General features: G+C 47.5%; 1 protein-coding gene across 1 annotated transcript in view; it reads left to right on the top strand.

The window, feature by feature from the left end:
* LOC142777335 (luciferin 4-monooxygenase-like) overlaps window positions 1–19499 on the top strand; it is an 85601-nt gene that overhangs the window by 19055 nt on the left and 47047 nt on the right. Inside the window, exon 4 of the mRNA XM_075881636.1 lies at window positions 753–955. Coding sequence (XP_075737751.1) covers window positions 753–955 — 203 coding nt within the window. The remainder of the gene's footprint in view (window positions 1–752; window positions 956–19499) is intronic.

Raw genomic sequence — 19499 nt, 5'->3', positions numbered from 1 at the left:
TTGTTTTCTTTTTCTCGTGTATGATCTTTTCGGCCGACCTAAAACTAGACCAAATGAGTGAAACCAGATAAACACAATTTCGGAGCTGACAGATCCATGAAACTTTTCATCGCAGTTTAACAAATAGGGAATATAGTTGGCGTTAAACTTTACATTGAGAAGTCACCATGCTCTGGTACTCTTATTTCCACCATGCTCCGGTACTCTTATCGACACAATTGATACTGAAACTGGTGTAGTGGGAAAGAATTCATATTATGCGCAAAATGCAGTGTATATTTAGCTATACCACGCATAGTTGATTGCTCCAATTTGACTAATGTACAAGGCTATGCGGAAAATTCTCCGCTTGGAGTGGGGTTGGGAGGTACCGCGGGGAGGGAGGGTTACAGCCGTTCTTTTTACTCACGATCAGAACCTAATGCAAAAACGACACGCTTGGTAGGAAGCTGAAGGGGAGGGTGGGGGACAGTGCGCCGTTTTTCCAGAGCGTATTTTGGGGTACTTTAAGTCTGTGTAGTCGCTACGACACGCCAAAGGCATCGCAAAATTTCACTTAAGTGCTTTTAAAGAATAACTCTGAAACCAAAGCTAAAAAGAACATTCCAACGCAAAAAAAACGAAGCCAAAGCAAACATAAAGCGGCCAAAGGGCGTACTTTTCAAAAGAAGATACTTAGCTGTACAAGCAGGCGCAGCTGCAATCTCAAGCCATATAATTTATTTTGTATGGTGCTGCGTTTTTTTTTTCAGATGTTCTTTGTTACAAGTGGCACCTACGAAGGCGCCCTGAGTCTATCAGAATTAAAGCAGACTTCTCTGGTGGAGCAGGAAACCACCTTGAACCTTAGCGGAAGCTCGGTGTTGGCAATCATCTTCTCCAGTGGTTCCACGGGTTTGCCAAAAGGTGTTCTTTGGACTCACCGGAACTTCATAAGCCAAGTGGTAGCTCAAAGGTAAGAAAAAAAGCATTTATGTTTCCTCTCTGACTCACTGCACGCAGCTACTGATGCGTCATATATTCGAATATTCTGAAGCGACCCTTCCTTCGAGATGCTCTCAACATCATCCAAACGGTACACAGCACCTCCCCACGAAAACTTATACACTATGCTTATGATGAATTTGCGTCAAGTATCGATCATTAACAGTTCTCACTACTGTCAAAAGCCAGCGTACTCATCCACATTATCATGATTACAATATTTAGGCCATGAGTGGAGCTTGCATGGGAGGAACAGTATTGGAAATATTAGAGAACGCGCTTCTGTGCTGAAAATCCAAGGTCACGTTTTCGTACAAAATTAGCCATAGATCCGTCGGGTCAATTGTCATTTCGGATTATCGAAGGCCGACTACACAGCAGGGTTATGTGACCAGGACTTCGCTTCTACAAAAAAAAGCCTTGATAAAAGTAATTTTGAAGAAGTTTCTCATAATGAGAACGAAATGAAATGTGCAGATAAAGTACGCAAGTTCATTTCACTAAAAGAAACGAGACTGAACAAAAAAAAAAAACGGTCGAGATACTTGGCCATGATTTCAAGGATGAACGAAGCCTTATCAAGAGAACCTACGTAAATCAAAGGAAGAGACAGAAACGGAAACTAATATACGCATGCTTGAAACATAGCAAAAAAAAATAGCATTTAATTATGAAATTGCAAAAAAGTAATTACAGGAAAGCTCAGTCCTCATTAAAGAGCTCGCAATGCACAAGCTTTTCAGAGAATGAGATTTTAAGTGGATATATGAAAGAGTGACTCGAAGTCGACGTAAAAGAATATTATAGCTTTGCTGAAATAAAAAAAACAGGCTGGTGTAAACAGTGTTGTTGCAGGGCTTCCTAAAAGTGTAGCCCCACCGCAGTGGTCTAGTGGCTAAGGCACTCGGCTGCTGACCCGCAGGGCGCGGGTTCGAATCCCGGCTGCGGCGGCTGCATTTCCGATGGAGGCGGAAATGTTGTAGGCCCGTGTGCTCAGATTTGCGTGCACGTTAAAGAACCCCAGGTGGTCGAAATTTCCGGAGCCCTCCACTACGACGTCTCTCATAATCATAGAGTGGTTTTGGGACGTTAAACCCCACATATCAATCAATCAATCCTAAAGGTGTACAATAAAAATGTACTACCATATTGTCTGAACGCTCAAGTGGACTCTTCCTCAGAAAGCACTGTCAAAAAAAAAGTAGAAAGGATGACTATTTTCTACAATCTGTGTATGTCTATACGTGCGAAACATAGGACAACTAATGGTTAACTTCGTTTGCCTGATGTGGCGCTCACGTGCAGCAAACAGCAGAATAATATAAAAGAAACCACTTTGCGTTTAATATTCATTTGATGTGCTACATGCCGATAAACAAGCGCATATAAAAAAAGGGTATTTCAGCGGGGCACACAGCTGTGCTCTGTTGGTCCACCCGCCTTACAATCTGGAGCCGCCCGTGATACGCGATCAGCTGCATTTTTTAGCACCATTAGTGAGGGAATTGCGCCTTCGTTTAGGAATACCATGGAACCATTTCCACTTCGTTTTCTGCAGAAGCTAGAGTCCTTGTATGGGTAACCTGCCCTCGAGTTTCAGCGCACATGCAGCACCGCTTTGTCGAACGCGGCCGGGAACACTCGGGTGTATGAACAAATATTAACGTGAGCCATGCCGCCGTGCGCGATGATCAGATGAAGAAAAAGTAACTTCGCTACCGGCATTATTGTTGTATTCACGAATGTTACAACAACAAAAAGTTTTTAACAACAGTAAATGTAATCTAGGGCATACATAGTTGATTCCCTCCGGCGTCAATTTCCACCAATTCACATGGCTTGGTGCTCTGAAAGAGACCACAAGTCTTTTATTTTAAACTTGCCCGAAAACGTTCTAGAAAACACATGAAAACTTTGGTTACGTAAGCGTCACGCCGTATATTACACATACCGTATTTATTCGACCCCAATTATAACGCGAGGGGTGACATTTCATTCCGTCTAAGAAGAAAAAAAATGAATTTCGGTACTCGGTACATGAGGGTCGACTTTATTAGCACAAATATGAAAGAAAAAAAAAATGTCGCGTCACATCCGAGTAAATACGGTAGTATATCTGATTGTCACACGCACAGCACCAAGCTGAATAGAAGACGATGACTGTTGGGAAAACCATGATGATCTACGCATGTTGCATTACTGACCACACACTGCATGTCAACCACGGAACCACCACAAAGTCAATTACCACCAGGTTGTTCAAAAGGCTTCTTTTTTTTAGGTATCATCCTTAAACGACGTGATGATAGTTATAGCGCGAGAACAGAACGACGACGCAGAGACAAGAAGGACACGAAGGACACTTGTCTCTGTGTCGTCGTTCTGTTCTCGCGCTATAACTATCGCCATGTCATACCTACTAGCCCAAGCTGCCACACTTCTTAGACGACGGCCGAGGGCAAGCTTGTGAACTATCTCCATACGAGGGTGAGTCGAATTCTTTAAAGCACGATCACTGCGACACGTTTGCATTTCCACTAACACCACAAATCTCCCCTTTACACTGACCTTTCATATGAATGTTGCCTTAGAGATTCATTCCACAGTTCATTGTGAGCATCAAAATTTTATTTTTTTTTAGACGGCGATACGAGCATTTTGTAGGTTCACACTAGCCATTGAACACACCATTAAAGAAAGCGCATAGGGAAACAACTCCTGTAATATTTAGTGCAAGAGCTGCGACTACCATCTACGTAAATGTGATGTTTTCGCTCAAAAAGCTGTCACTGGGCCGAATGCCACCTCAGGGCTGCCCGAGAAACTACTGATTTTGCTTCAAAGCAAGAGCATAACGAGCAACCTGCACACTACGTCAAGCTTGGCAAGAGTTATCAAAACACACTTACCTGCTAGTCTACGCTCTACAATGCTCGCACTACGTTAAAAGTACAGCCAACAAGAATAATATAAATTATATAATATAATATAACTATAGTTTAAAGGTAGCACTTTCCTCCATGTCATAGACGTACTTCACATCGGACCGCTTCCGTCCTTTCGACAACACAGTCTCGCGAAAGCATATCCGACTGCGCGCGGAACATCGCTGAAACCGTATAGGAGAATGATCGCGGCTGGCCTGCTGCGTCGCAGTTTTCAGCGACGTGTCCAATTCTTCGCTGGTCTTGCGTGTTCCACAGTACTTGCAACACGACGCACATCGGGCAAAGCCAGGGGCTGTGCCGCACGGTGTTCATCATGCGTTTCAGCGTGCGTGACGTGTATGAGGGCGCGTTAAAACTAGAAAGTTACTGTATATGCTACCTAAAGGTAGCATATTCAGTAACTGTAGTTAAAAACGTGCCCGTACTACACCTCACGGTGGCTCTGTGCGACTATCTGTTTTTCAGCCAGCTTGCCAGGGCGGCGCATCGAGTAAATTTTAGGTGCGCGCGAAGAAAGGGTAAGTGGACCCTGGCCAGGGGCCAGAGGGCTGGCTTCCCATTGACGAATTTCACTAGACAAACGTCACAAAAATGTGGTGGCACTGTCGTCGAGCGTTTGGTTTCACACGGTAGGCAAAAGTTGGTGCATCCGCCGCAGTTGCTGCTGTGTTTTCGCTGGTGCGTGCGCTGTTTGTGGTCGTGCAAAAGAGAGAAACCTGTTAACTGACGAGCTATAACGGTATTATTTGCGAGAGAAGGCACGAGAACAATGGGCGAGAGTTTTCGAGGCAAAGCTCCTTAAAGCAGCACCCGTTCGTGTTCGTAGTTGTAGTCGTAGTCGTAGTGTGTAACCAGTGTTGCATTTCTAACTGCAAGGTAGTGCCTGTGGGAGATTTCTCCTGTGCTTTGTTGAGCAATAAAAAGTTCGCGGCGTGTGCGTTAACTAAAAGCCGAATGCTCCTGTCTCTCATTCCCCCTTAACAGCCATTGGCATGTACATTGAGCACTATCGGACAAGAAAGGGTTGCTACGTTATACTCGCTGGGTGTAACCTCCTTAGAAAGGTTTAATGAGCGTTGAGCTACAGTGCCATCCATGAGTACAATGAACTAGTATATACCATGAACTCGAGGTCATTAAAGGTGGGAAGTAGATACGAAGCACAAGCCATAAGAAAGTAAAAGCCGGATTCTTCTATCTCTTATTTGCATTTAGTAGCCATTTGCATGTACATTGAACACTATCTGACAGGAAAAGATTGCTACGTTATACTCGCTGGGCCTAACCTCCTTGGTTTTAGAAAAGTTTAGCGAGCGTTGGGCCGCAGTGCCATGATTACAGTGAACTAGTATATACCATGAACTCGATGTAATTAAAGGTGGGAGGTAGACACGAAGCGCAAGCCATAAGAAAGTGTGCATGTGCCACCTCTCGTTTAGTCCTTGGAATGTCCGCTGGCTGTCGGTGCTTCTATATGGGGAATATATGATGAAAAAATGCCAGATGGTGGTACTTGGAGTGTTGAATAGATCTACGAGTGGACACACAGACAGATGCATGGACGAACGCAGGGGCGGACGCATGAACAGAAGCACACATGGACGGGTGGATGGACGCATGGACAGTCATACAGACGGAGGCATGGACGGATGGAAACAAGAACGAATGGACGAACGAAATCTTCGCCCCACTCTCCATCATTCACTCCCTGAAAATTCTGCCATTTTTTAAAGGGGAGAAGCTACTTACGGCGTCGCTTGTGCGACTCCCGTTGTAGTGCGTAACCACCGGTGGCACACCCACGAAAGAGCGGTTCTCAGAATGTCCGCTGGATGACGCCACTTGTATACGATGAATACATGATGAAAAAATGTGAGATGGCTGTACTTCGAGTGTTCGCTAGATAGATGGAAGCACGTACTAACATAGAGATGAACGCATGGACTGACGAACGGACAGACAGACAGAAACAGGGGTGGACGCGCGGACAGACGGACGGACAGACAGAGGGAGGGCCACATGAACAGACGCACTGACGGATAGACATACAGACGAACGAATGGACATATGGAAGAGTAGACGTATGGAAGGACACGTGGATGGACGCATGGACGGTTGGACGGACGGAAGCAAGAAAGAATGGACGGGTGAAAGCACGGACGAATCGACGAACGCTTCGCCCCACCAATAATTATTCACTCTGTAGATAAGCTGTGGTTTTTTTCTCAGTCTTCTGTATACAATGAAACACGAAAACTCGCCTTCAACGCTACTAATTTGCTATGTTTTGGATTGGCTTACCCAGCAAAAGTGATTTGTTTTATCAAGCGCTTGTCATTGTAGCGTGCAGACTGCATCTTTTATAAGCCTTGGGTGTGGGCATAGCAACCATGGTTATCACAGAGCACCTGCAATTTGTAGAAATCAATGCCATATGCGAACAATTACAAGGAATTTTTGGTGGTTACCATTGGTAATATAACTGCAGAAGCCTCAGACGTCTCGAAACGATCACGTTATACTTGCGTGAACTAAAGCTGTTAGTCGGTCATCAAGCATGTGCGTCATTCTGCGTGGACACGGTTAATTAAAGCAGCAGAGAACGAAAGGATGACCTGGACTACACTTGTTTACATGCGGCTGCAATGAAACACCTCACTCACCGTGTGTCGGGCAGGCCTGTTCTGGCTGCGGTGTGATTCACGAGTTTTTCACGTCTGTGAGAATTCACAGAAAAACAGTAATCGCCAAACTTGCCAAGTCTGTTTACGCTCTGCACGCATTTCGCGTGCTCGACTTCAGCATACGAATTGAGCCATGGCGCTGACTATTACGTAATCGCATGTGCCCAGCATGTAGTTGAAGCATTATCGCAAGCGCATTGAGGATGAGTGCCGCCGAGATCGTGCTGATCATTCACACGAATAAATTCTTCGGCACATTTGTTGTACGCAAGTAATTACCGAAACGATTCGGGGCCATGTATTTTTACCTAGCACATTGGCATATTGTATCCTAGAGCATTTTGCTGAACTGGGTCTGTCCTTCCTGCATTCGCTAACGAATTAAAATGTACACATGTGATGCAGACTGCCACAACAGCGACAACATTTTGCAAATGAGACACATTATGAATCCGACCTTTAAATACATCATGCTCTGAGGAGCTACACATCAACAATGCACATGTGTTGACTTTGGAGCTCTCTCGCAGCCACTGCAACTACCTCTGTTACGGCTGCCACTGGTAGCATGCGGGAGGCATCTCAACACGCAGTGCTCGGAAGCAGCTGTTGCCTCTGCTGAGGCAGTTGACACGTGATCACTTATTGGTAGCGCGTTGAGATGCCTCCTACATCTCAACACGCTACCAATAGCGCACTTTTTGCTAGGACAGCTGGGCGGAGCCTACGGGCCGTAACGTCACTACAACAAAACATAGAATATGTCTATATTGAACCTTTGGGTAGCAGAGTAGTGCAATTGTTTTCAAATGTCATGCACTGTGGAGAATCTGGTGAACAAGCCGCATCACCGAAAGTCATCGCCGCCCACCTAGAATCTATCAAGTTACCGCAATGCGCGTACCTCTTTAGCTACAAACTGGGCTTTTATTTGCTCTAGATTTATTACCTCATCCGTTGACTATAACAGAGGCTGCCGTGAAGCACCCTCTGTTGAATTCAAGGGGTAACAATATTCAGCTGGTTACACTGCGCGCGCTTGAGTGGCCAATGTTTGTATGCTCGGAGGCTTCCAGGGGCACCAATAGATGGCGCGGCGGTCAGCGCACACAGCTGTGCGGTGATAGGGAGTTGATATTCGTCTGCCTCCCCAACGTTTTTGTTCGCGTAGTATGGAGTAATACTCGAAGCGCTTCGAAGGAAATTCATAATTTGAGATTAATAGGGCAGATGTACGAGGTGGACGAATACGCTAACACAAAAATCCACCCTTAAATCTGCGCCGGGTACCGTAGAAGTCAAAAGGCCAAGTTACTCTTCAGAGTATTTTACTCTCGCAAAACATCAGATAGAGAGAACTTTATTTTCACTCTGTATGAAACGAGAGAGTGAAACAGCTTTGTGCTCTTCCTCACATGGAGAGAGTGAAATGCCCATATACTCTTTAGGCATTATAAAGTAAAACGTGGTTATACTCCTGCTCTTGATTACCTTTAGATGCATCGGCACACCATGAGTGATTAGTACTATATGATAACCACACATGCATACGTCAATTAACTGACGGCCCTCAGTCTCCAGCGCCTGCGAAGCAAGTGACCGTGGCGGCGGTCAGATCTGCAACGCAGCAGAGGGTGCTAAGAATCTCTGGATCCGGACAGGCTGCCATTGGAACCTGAACTTGGCAACGCTTAACGCTAAAACCTTATCTAGTGAGGCAAGTTTCACTGTACTATTCGTGAAGCTAGAGGGTAATAAATGAGATGTTATAGGGCTCATTGAGGTCAGGAGGACAGGTGAGGCCTTAACAGTGCTAGAGAACGGGCACGTCCTTTGCTATCTTGGCTTAGCTCACATAAGAGAACTCGGCATGAGGTTGCTTAGCCACGAAATTATAGTTGGTAACATAGATCGAGGAACACTGTGGGAAATAATGAAAGTGCGGTAGGTATTGTAATTAAACTCATTAATAAATATGAGATGAAGGTGGTACACGCTTATGTGCCTTGGTCCTATCATGATGACGCGCCAGTTGAAGGTTTCTATGAAGACATGGTATCGGCAATTAGTAAGGTAAATACACAGTATACTATACTGATGGGAGACTACAACGCAAAAGTAGGCAAGAAACTGGCTGCAGATCAGGTAGTGGGAAATTATGGCATCGGTACTGGAAATACCAGAGAATAGCTACTTGTAGAATTCGCAGAACGCAATCATTTGCGGATTTTGAATACATTCTACCGAAAGCGAGGGAACCGTAAGTGGACATCGGGGAGCCCTAATGGCGAAAATAAGAACGAAATTAACTTTATACGGAGTGCACACCCCGGAATCGTGCAACATGTGGGAGTGCTTGGAAATGTACGATGCAGTGAGCATAGAATGGTACGGTCCCGAATCCACCAAGACTTGAAGAAGAAACAACAGAAACTGTTAAGCAAGAAGCCAGTCGATGAGTTAGCACTGAGAGGAAAAGTACAGGAATTCAGAGTATCACTGCAAAACAGGTACTCGGCTCTTAACGAGGAAACGAGCCTTAGCGGTGACGAAATGAATGATAATCTGATGAGTATCATTACGGAGTGTGCAGTGGAAGTTTGGGGTACTGTAGTTAGACTAGACACTGGCAAGGTGTCCCAGGAAACAAAAAATCTCATTGAGAAGCGTCGAAAAACGAAAGCCTAAAGTACGACAAAAGAGAGCTGGTAGAGCTTCTGAAGTTGATTATTAAGCATAAGGTACCCGATGTAAGAAGGTATAACATAGATAGATTTGAACAGGCTCCAAAAAACAGAGGACGAGTCAAAACAACGAAGAGAGAACTTGAGATAGGCGAAAACCAGGTGCATGCAGTAAGGGACAAGGAAGGAAAAGTAACTACCAGTGTGAATAGGATAGTAAAATTAGCGAAGGAGTTTTACAGAGAGCTATGCAGTAGCCAGCACAAGCATGACCTTAATATAAGAATCAGCAATAATCCAGAAGAATATCTTACTGACGCGTAATTAACTTCATTTTTACTTTTGCTTTGTTACGAGTGTACTTGCTTCACAATTTGTAATATTTGTTTGTATTTTTTTCTCTTTTCCCTAGTATTATATAACGTCCCATTCCTGCAATAGCCCAGAATAGGGCTGCAGTATGTATAAATAAATAAAAAAATATATAAATACCAACCCACCCCTCAGTAATGATAAAAGAAGTCGGAATAGCCTTGGAGAGCATCTAAAGAGGCACAGCTGTTGGTGACAATCAGGTGACATCAGATCTGCTGAAAGATGGAGGACAGATTGTGTTAGAAAAACTATCAACCCTGTTTACGGGGTGTCGCATGGCGGGAAGAGTACCAGAATCTTGGAAGAATGCTAACATCATCCTAATACATAAGAAAGGAGATGACAAGGACTTGAAGAATTACAGGCCGGTCAGCTTGCTCTCCATAGTATACAAGCTATTTATAAAGGTAACTGCTAACAGGACTTAGACAACGTTAAAATTCAATTAACCAAACGAACAAGCAGGATTTCGAGCGGGCTACTCAACGATTGACCACACTCATAGTATCAATCAGGTAATAGAGAAATGCCCAGAATATAGCCAACCACTATGCATAGCCTTCACAGATTACGAGAAGGCGTTTGATTCAGTAGAAATATCAGTAGTCATGCAGACACAGCGGAATCAGGGCGTCGACGAAGCTTTTATAAACATCCTGAAAGCAATCTACAGGGGATCATCTGCTACAATAGTGCTTCATAAAGAAAGCATCAGAATACTATTCAAGAAGGTTGTAGAGCCGCGGGATACATCACCCCAATGCTATTTACCGCGTGCTTTCAGGAGGCTTTCAAGGGCCTAGAATGGAAACAGTTAGGCATAAGAGTTAATGGAGAGTACCTCAGTAACCTGCGCTTCGCCAATGACATTGCATTGCTCAGTAACTCAGGGGACGAATTGCAACTCCTGATTACGGAGTTAGCCAAGGAGAGCAGAAAGGTGGGTCCTAAAATTAATCTACAGAAAACGAAAGTAATGTACAACCTCGGAAGAGAGCAGCGCTTTGAGATAGGTAATCGTCTACTTGAATTTGTAAAAGGCTATGTCTCTTTAGGGCAGCTAATAATCGTGGAGCCAAACCACGAGATTAAAGTAACTGGAAGAATAAGAATGTGGTGGAGCACATTTAGCAAGCACTCTCAAATCATGACAGGTAGATGGCCACTATCCCTCAAGAGGAAGGTATGTAACAGCTGCATCTTGCCGGTACTTAGCTACGGAGCAGAAACCTGGAGTCTTACAAAGAAGGTTTCGCTTAAATTGAGAATGACGAAGCGAGTAATGAAAAAGATAATGATAGGTGCAACCTTGAGAGACAAGAAGAGAGCAGAGTGAATTAGAGAACCAATTGGGGTTAACGATATCATAGCTTAAATCAAGCTGTCAGTAAGGGTTACTAACTGGAGTCATAGACAGGGCAAGCGGGCAAGAGGGAGACAGAAGGTTAGGTCGGCATATGAGATTAAGAAGTTTGCGGGTATCATTTGGCAGCAGCAAGTACAGGACCGATTTGACAGGCGGAACATGAGTAGGCCTTTGTCCTGCAGTGAACGTAGTCAGGCTGATGATGACGATGATATGCAAATATAAAAGAGACTGTGTTAGAGGAGATTCACAAAAGGATGAGCGTTTTCAGCGTGTGCCAGTGATTTTCAGCGCACTCAAAGGCATTCGCAACTCTTACTAGTCACGTTTTTAGATTTGGATCTGTGTAGTGAAATAAGTGACTACTAGCTCGTTTAATCAGTCATGATCGAAACTCAACGCAAACGGCTATGGCCATCTCTTATCAATAGTCATGTTTTTCGCTACGACCATCGCACACGGGGGTCGCTGCCGAAGCCTAACGTACGGTACGGCTACAGCGAATATTTGCGATTTTATTTGTAGAACGGTAACAAGCATGACCGAAAATATGCCACAGGTGGTGAAAAGAAAATTAAGTTGTTTAGTGCACACTTGAGAAGTCCGATGTTTCGTACGCAGAAACGGCTAACCACTTATCAAGTCAGTGCAAATGACGTTTGTATGGTCTGGCGGTGCAGGCCATGGAAGCGAGTCTTCTCGGTCTCAAAAGGGCGCGCTTCCCAAAAAGCCGATTCTCGGGAAACGATGATGATGATGATGATGATTAAAGGCCTCCCCTTTGAATCAGGGTGACAGCATGCGCCATCTAGCCTACCTTAATAGTTCGAGTTTAAATTTTGTCCCTCAACTCGGATGTCTTTTTTTAATTTTGCCCAGCCACTACTCTTGGCTGGGATGTTATTTTATCGACTTCTCTGCTTTTCCTCCACCAATACTCCAGCCGCTGCTTAGTAATACCTACTGCTGACCAGTTAAGGCTTCCGTCCACCGCGAAGCCCAGCGCCTCAGCGTGTGTGACTTTCCCCCCTTTTCTATCCGGCTGAATCTTTTGGCATTCCATGACTATGTGGTCGATTGTTTCTTTATTTATGCCACATCCAACACATGTCTCATTCTGCGACGAATATTCGCTCCTGTAAGTTAGAGTTCTCAAGCAGCCAGCCCGCGCCTCAAAGAGCAACGCACTACCTTTATTGTTGTCATAAAAGTTCTCTTTCCGGATCTCTTGTTTGCTTGCCTTGTAGATTCCCAGCGATCCCTTCTTTTCCATCCTCTCTTTCCACATGAGCGTCTCTGTTTCCCTCTCTTGCTTTTTAACTGGCCCCCTTTGTTTATTTGCCGCGGTAAAGTTATATTTAGTCGCCAGCTTTCGCGTCCTCTTCCGCCATGGGGTGTCCACACTTTTCAGGTACAGGTACCTGTGCCCTCTGGCTGCCCAGTTCTTCTCATCTAAATGTCTAAGTCGCTCCTCAAACCATATTTTACTTTTTGCTTCCCTCGCCTCAAATGAAGCCCAACCCATATCGCCTTGTACAGCCTCGTTTGTACTCTTACTCTGAGCTCCCAGAGCTTGCCTGCCGACTGCCTTTTGGTTAACCTCCAGCCCCGACAGGATATCTTACTTTAAGCATAATACGGCATAAGCGAACGTGAGCTCCGGCACCATTACCCTTTTCCAGATGCCTCGTACTACCTCGTACTTATTGTATCCCCAAAGTGCTCTATGTTTCATTACTGCTGCATTTCGTCTCCCTTTCAGTTTGAGGTGTTCTTCATGAGCATTCAGGTAGCCTTTTCCTTCATTAAGCCAGACCCCCAAGTATTTGTACTTATTTACTAATGGTATGGCTTCCTGTTGTATCCTTATTCGTGCTACATGAGCTTCCTCGTTGAACACCATGACGCCATATTTCTGTGGGTTAAAATGTAGGCCTAGGTACGTTGCCTCATCACCACAAATGTCAGCCAGTTTTTGAAGTTCTTCCGCATTATCCGCCAGCAGCACTATATCGTCTGTGTACATCAATCCCGGAATCCGTTGCTCCACTAGCATTCTATTGCTTCGGTGTGACAAATCAAAGCCCATTCCACTCTCCTCTAGTCGTCTTTCCATTCCTCTAATGTACAGTGTGAACAGAAATGGCGAAAGAGGGCACCCTTGTTTTAAACCTCTTCGAATGAACACGGGCTCTGTGCATGTACGCCCTTCTCATGTAATGTGTGCCCTGTTATCCTCATATATTGCCCTTAGCAGCCCTACAAATTCCGACCCAATCCCCTCCTCTTCCAGTATATGCCACAGCAATCCCCTGTCCACGTTGTCATAGGCACCCTTTATCTCCAGAAACAGTAGCCATGTTAGTCTGCCCTGTGCTGCTGAAATTTCGATGGTCTGGGATATGACGAAAAGATTGTCTTCCAAGCGTCGACTCGGCCTAAATCCATCTTGCAGTTCCCCTAAAATACCGTTACTTTCAACCCACTTCAACAACTCGGCTTTGATGGCTTGTATAGCTACTCTATAGAGCACTGACGTGACTGTAATCAGCCTGTAAGAGCTCGCCTTGTCCCTTTCTCCCTTGCCTTTGTAGATCAAACTCATTCTACTTTCGCGCCAGTGCGAAGGAATCCTCTTGCATTTTATAGCGCGCTCGATGGCTCCTTGCAAGTGCGCCTGTCCCGCTGGTCCCGAATGGTTGATAATCTCTATCGGGATTCCATCCGGTCCTGTTGTCGTACTTTTGAGAACACTGTGTTCTGCCTTTTTCCAGTTCAAAAATTTGATACTAAATTTTTCATCTGCCACTCTTTTATTTGCCACCTGTGTCCAGTTAGCCGACCTCTCGCGTGCTTGGCCGAAAGTATTTCCTATGACTCCATGTAGGTATTCTAATGCTCTGTCCCCCAGGAGAACGTTACCGTCCCCTTCCTGTATCTGAGTCTGCATCTCTTTAGTAGTCGTTCCTAATGCTTTTAAATGGTTCCAGAATTTTCGGGGGGCGCTCTTATCTTTCTTACGTATGTCTGATACCCATTTCTCACTCGCAGCTTTATTCTTCGCTTGTACTAGTTTCTGCACCTCAAATTTCTTTTCTCGGTACCGGCTCCACTGTAACTGCACCTCATCATCCTGATATCCCATTTGCTTTGCTTTTCTGAGCAGTCTAGAGGCCGGTCGTCGCTCTTCAATAGCCAGTTTAATTTCTTTGTCCCATCAGCTTCGTGGTTTCAGTTTACCCCTCCAGCGGTTTTTTTTCCTCACTTTGTTTATTTCCTTTTGTATACAACTAACAACCCCGTCATATTCCCACACCTTTGTTGGCTGTGCTTCTAATTCGGCGTAAGCGCGCCCCCTCTGGCAAGAATAACGTGGTCAGTCGTGGCTTCTAGAAACCAACTAAATGGTCCCCGAACTGCGGAATGCCGGCGGGTGACGTGAGAACAGTGCATAGCCACCCATCCGTCAGGTTTAGAGTCCGCGGGACGGCTGTCGCGCTGGACAGCGTAGTCATCCCGCGGTAATGGAGGGGGCCCGCAGCCGAACGGCGCCACCATTGTGTGCGTTCGCACAGTTCGCGGAACGTGGTCTACAGGCCGGTCCGTTCGTCTCTCTCTTTCCGACCGAGCAGTCAAGTGCGGGAAGAGGAGAGGGAGAGGAGGGGATGGCAACAAGTGTGTTTTCTGTCCAATAAACAGACTAAATTGCTTTGGTTGGCCGGGAGGAAAATCGGGAGGGGCAACCGAGGTAATAAAACCTGGCTTCCGAGTCCTCGCGGCGGTTCTGGTCGCAACAAGAAGTGCTCTGCATTATCGGCTCTGCCGAGGCAACATGCGACGGTTCCGGCGGTTAAGTCTTGTAAATATGTACATAAGTTTGTGTATATAAAATCGAGTTGTTGTCACGTTTGAGATGTGCTGGCTTCCATCTCTGAACAAGCAGCAGCAGCTACGAGAACACAAGACGGACACCGAGAAGCAACCAACCTTCCACTCCCTTCTGTAGCAACAGCCGCTATGCGGCTGGGAGAGCTCTGCTCAAGGGAACAGAGTGAGTGGGTAGGAGGTTTAGTTTTACTGGCGCAGTCCGACAGGATCGAGACAACGACGACAAGGAGCGCTCTGCGCAGCAAGAAGATCGTCGTGTTGCGGAGAACACGCAAGACCAGAAGCCAAGACATCGGCTGTTCCAACGAAGAGCCAAGCCACCGAGCTGAGGAGGCGGAAGTGTGGCAGCCATCGACCCCAGGAAGCCAGGGGTCCAGCTACGGTCATCCCAATTCATCAGTCCGGCGACAACCCCGGCGACATCGAGCAACCAGCGAGCAGAAACTTCAAAAGTGGTGAGTCCTCTTGTGTTCTTACATCTCTGGGGTGCCGCTGCCTTTATTTTTGAGTTTTAAGGCGTCCTATGGACACGAGGTTTGCCCACTTGAACCCGGACAGGCGAGCGCAGGCCATGAGTCGTGAGTCGGGGGACGAGAGCGACGTGGGAAACCCGGGAGAGGGTAGTGCGCGGGAGAGGCAGAAAGATGACCGTTTCGGAAACCTCACGCGGGAGCGTAGACTGCAGGAATTGCAGTTGGAGATTGAGAGGCTATCGCATATGATGGGCGGAAGCTCTCGGTGGAGTGGACCCGAGTTCGGCAGGCGGGATCTTTGTAGCGAACCGAGACGCTACTCAAAAGTCCTCACAGGGGTGTTACCGAAATTTCCAGCCGAGGCTGAAGCACCGGTGTGGTTTGAGTCCGTGGAAAGTACCCTAGAAGCGTACGAGGTACCGGGGGAGTTTTGGGGACGTTTAGTTTTCCCGTCGGTAGCGGAGAGAGTCCCGTTTTTGTCCACGCGGCTAAGCCCAACAGAGCACAAAAATTATCAGGTAATCAAGCAAACGGTGCTTGACGAGCTCAGACTTTCAGCTGGGGAATATCTAAAAAGATTTTTGGGGTCAGGTAAGCGTGCGAACGAGGGGTGGAGACCTTTTTCGACACGTTTAGAGAGCTACCTCCACTTTTACCTTGAGGCAAGAGGGGTGTCGACATTCGAGGGCCTGGTCAAGCTTTTGGTGGCCGACCAATTAAAGAAAAATTTGTCGGAGGAGGCCTTGCGATATGTCACACTCCAAGAAGGTAGAGCGTGGATGAGCGCCCCAGAGATATCCGCGTTGCTGCGAACGTTTGAAGAAGCACAGGGGACAAACAGCGCCGTGAGGCAGGCGAAGCAAAGCGTGGCGGAGTCGAAAAGCGCGAGCAGGGCTAGATCCGACGAAGAGACAATGAAGGGCCGCGGGGCTGAGAAAAACCGTATCGTGGAGGGGAAACCAAAGCCCAGGGCCTGCTACAGTTGCGGCAGTACAGGGCACCAGAAATGGAATTCCCCGCAGCGTCAGAAACAGCCGACGAAAGTGCTTCCGAACAGTAAAGAAGACAGTTTGGCGGCGCGTGTTTCGATTGAAGGTCCCCCCGCCACACACAGTGATTTAATCCCAGTATCGCTCGACTGCAAAGACAAACATATAGGAGCAGTGTTAGACACAGGTGCGGAAATTACAGTAGTCCGTGAGAGCGTGGTCCCGCCAGAGTTGGTGCAACCGCATGGGATGGTCAACCTGACTTCGGCGTTCGGGGAGAAACTACAGGCCAAGCACGCAGTTATTCCACTTACTATGACGCGCGAGCGTGGAGTGTTTTCCGACGTTAGGGAACCAGTCCCAGTGTTGTGCGCGTTAACGGACCGTCTAACGGCACGAACAGATTGCCTACTTTCCGAAGAAGCATGGAAACTACTACACGAGGAGAGCACCGTCGAAGGGGTAGTGAAGGGTACCTAAGAAGTGGGCGGCACTCGGCCAGAGTTCGAAAGCGAGCCTCAGCACGCCGAGGCCGTATGGCGTCAGGACGAGGTGGACACTCGTGTAAAGTTGGTAGAGCGACACGCGACCGAGGAGGTGTTTATCAGCGAGGTAGCTGTAGCAAATCGCGATGAAGGGGATAAGCGGGATGACAGCGTGTTGCATAACGAAGCCCCGAGCGTCGGCATGAAGGAGAGCTCCGCGTCAGACGAATTTCGCGAGAAACAACGGGGAGACTCGACTTTACAGGAAGCGGGCAGAGGAGCGGCGACAGGAAAAGGCAATATGCTAGTAATAGACGGGTTACTTTATCATAAGGATAAGGTGTTGGGGCAATCGGTAACGCAGCTGGTACTGCCGGAATGCCGCAGAGAGGAAGTTTTGCAACTGGCGCACGAGTCAAGCTGGGCCGGGCATTTTGGTTGCCGTAAAACGTGCTCTATGATCAAATACAGTTTTTATTGACCAAGCGTAGGAAAAGCGAAGTACATAACGCTGCTCGACCTGCGAAGAGGTTATTGGCAGGTACCACTCGAGCCTTCTTCGCGCCTGCTGACAGCGTTTGCGTGTCATCGAGGACAGTTTGCCTGGACGGTGATGCCCTTCGGGTTTAAAAACGCTGCTCAACCATTCCAGAGGGCAATGAACGAACTGCTAAGGCCACACAGCGGATACTGCTGTGCATACCTGGCTGATATAACCGTTTTTAGCGAAACGCTCGAAGAGCACGCGGAACACCTGGGGCTGGTGTTTGAGACCCTAAAGCGGGTTAACCTGAAGGTCAAGAGGGATAAGTGCCAGAGAGCTCGTCCATTGATCCGGTATTTGGGACATGTGGTGGGTTCGGGACGGCATGCACCTGACCCTGAGAAGCTTGCAGCGATCAAAGGTTTAAAGGTGCCGGAGACTAAAAGAGAACTACGCAGCGTACTGGGCCTGTGGGGCGACTACCGAAGCTATGTGAAAGATTACGCAGAGGTAGCGAGGCCCCTGACAGAGCTAACGGGGAAGCGAATCTCGAACCGAATTTCGTGGTCCGCAGAAGCTGAAAGGGCGTTTCAGCGGCTTAAGATCGCACTGTGTGAGGCAGCAGCATTATCGACCCCAGATCCCGAGAGGCCGTATTGGCTGTTTACAGACGCGTCCGCGGTCGCGGCTGGAGTCTGCCTGTCGCAACGTGCGGACGATGGTACTGAGATGCCGATCGCATTCGCGAGCCACAAGTTCTCTCCAACTCAAACGCACTGGTCGACTACTGAGCGAGAGGCCTTTGCAGTCATCTGGGGTCTGAAGAGGTTTGATTTCTGGCTCTTCGGCGCACAGGTTACCGTGGTGTCAGACCACAACCCAATAGCTTTTCTCACCCAGGGCACTCTTCCTGGGGATAAGCTTACCCGTTGGGCCTTGGCGCTCCAGCGGTATCATGTAGTGGTGCAGCACAGGGAAGGCGTCGAGCATGGCAACGCAGATGCGCTTTCGAGGGTGCCTAACGAGTGCTGGGGAATCGGCAGCGGTGCTCCGGGGGTCGAGACACTAGAGGACTAGGTGCGTTGAGGACACGCAAGAGTGACGTGCGCGAACCTGTGAACAATTGAACAGCACCACGCGTTGAAAGTCTATGTGCCTCAGTGAAGTGTATTGTTTCTCTTGTGGGTGTGTGTAGCATGCAGGAGTTATTAGTATTTGGTTGAATTTGAACAGCACCATGTGCGGAAGGGTGTCTGTGTGTTTCAGTGAAGTGTTTTTTTTGTTTATATGTACGACTGTAGGCATGTAGAAGTTGTTGTTTTACTTGCCTGCTTTATGGATTGTACTTGTGTACACAGTGACCGCGTGTCGGTTTTTTTTTTCCTTTTTTTGCTATGTGGTGGCGTCCGTTTGGTGGGGCCCCAAGGGTTAAGCAGAGAAAGTGTTGCACACGTTGCAGAAACGTCTCTGGCGTTCAAGGAACTGCGAAGTGTGGCCACAGGGTCGGGGACATGCGGCGCCATGCCATTAGGTTGTTATTCGCGTAGCTTCATTTGAGCGCTTGCGCGAATCTTGGAAAAGGCGTGTAAGGTCGGGCGGTGCAGGCCATGGAAGCGAGTCTTCTCGGTCTCAAAAGGGCGCGCTTCCCAAAAAGCCGATTCTCGGGAAACGATAATCTCGGCGTAAGCGCGCCCCCTCTGGCAAGAATAACGCGGTCAGTCGTGGCTTTTAGAAACCAACTAAATGGTCCCCGAACTGCGGAATGCCGGCGGGTGACGTGAGAACAGTGCATAGCCACCCATTCGTCAGGTTTAGAGTCCGCGGGACGGCTGTCGCGCTGGACAGCGTAGTCATCCCACGGTAATGGAGGGGGCCCGCAGCCGAATGGCGCCACCATTGTGTGCGTTCGCACACTTCGCGGAACGTGGTGTACAGGCCGGTCCATTCGTCTCTCTCTTTCCGACCGAGCAGTCAAGTGCGGGAAGAGGAGAGGGAGAGGAGGGGACGGCAACAAGTGTGTTTTCTGTCCAATAAACAGACTAAATTGCTTTGGTTGGCCGGGAGGAGAATCGGGAGGGGCAACCGAGGTAATAAAACCTGGCTTCCGAGTCTTCGCGGCGGTTCTGGTCGCAACAAGGA

The sequence above is a fragment of the Rhipicephalus microplus genome, chromosome X (genome assembly GCF_043290135.1).
Source record: "Rhipicephalus microplus isolate Deutch F79 chromosome X, USDA_Rmic, whole genome shotgun sequence".
Taxonomy (NCBI): Eukaryota; Metazoa; Arthropoda; class Arachnida; order Ixodida; family Ixodidae; genus Rhipicephalus; species Rhipicephalus microplus.
Note: the sequence above shows the minus strand (reverse complement) of the source record. Positions and strands in the feature narration are given on the sequence as shown.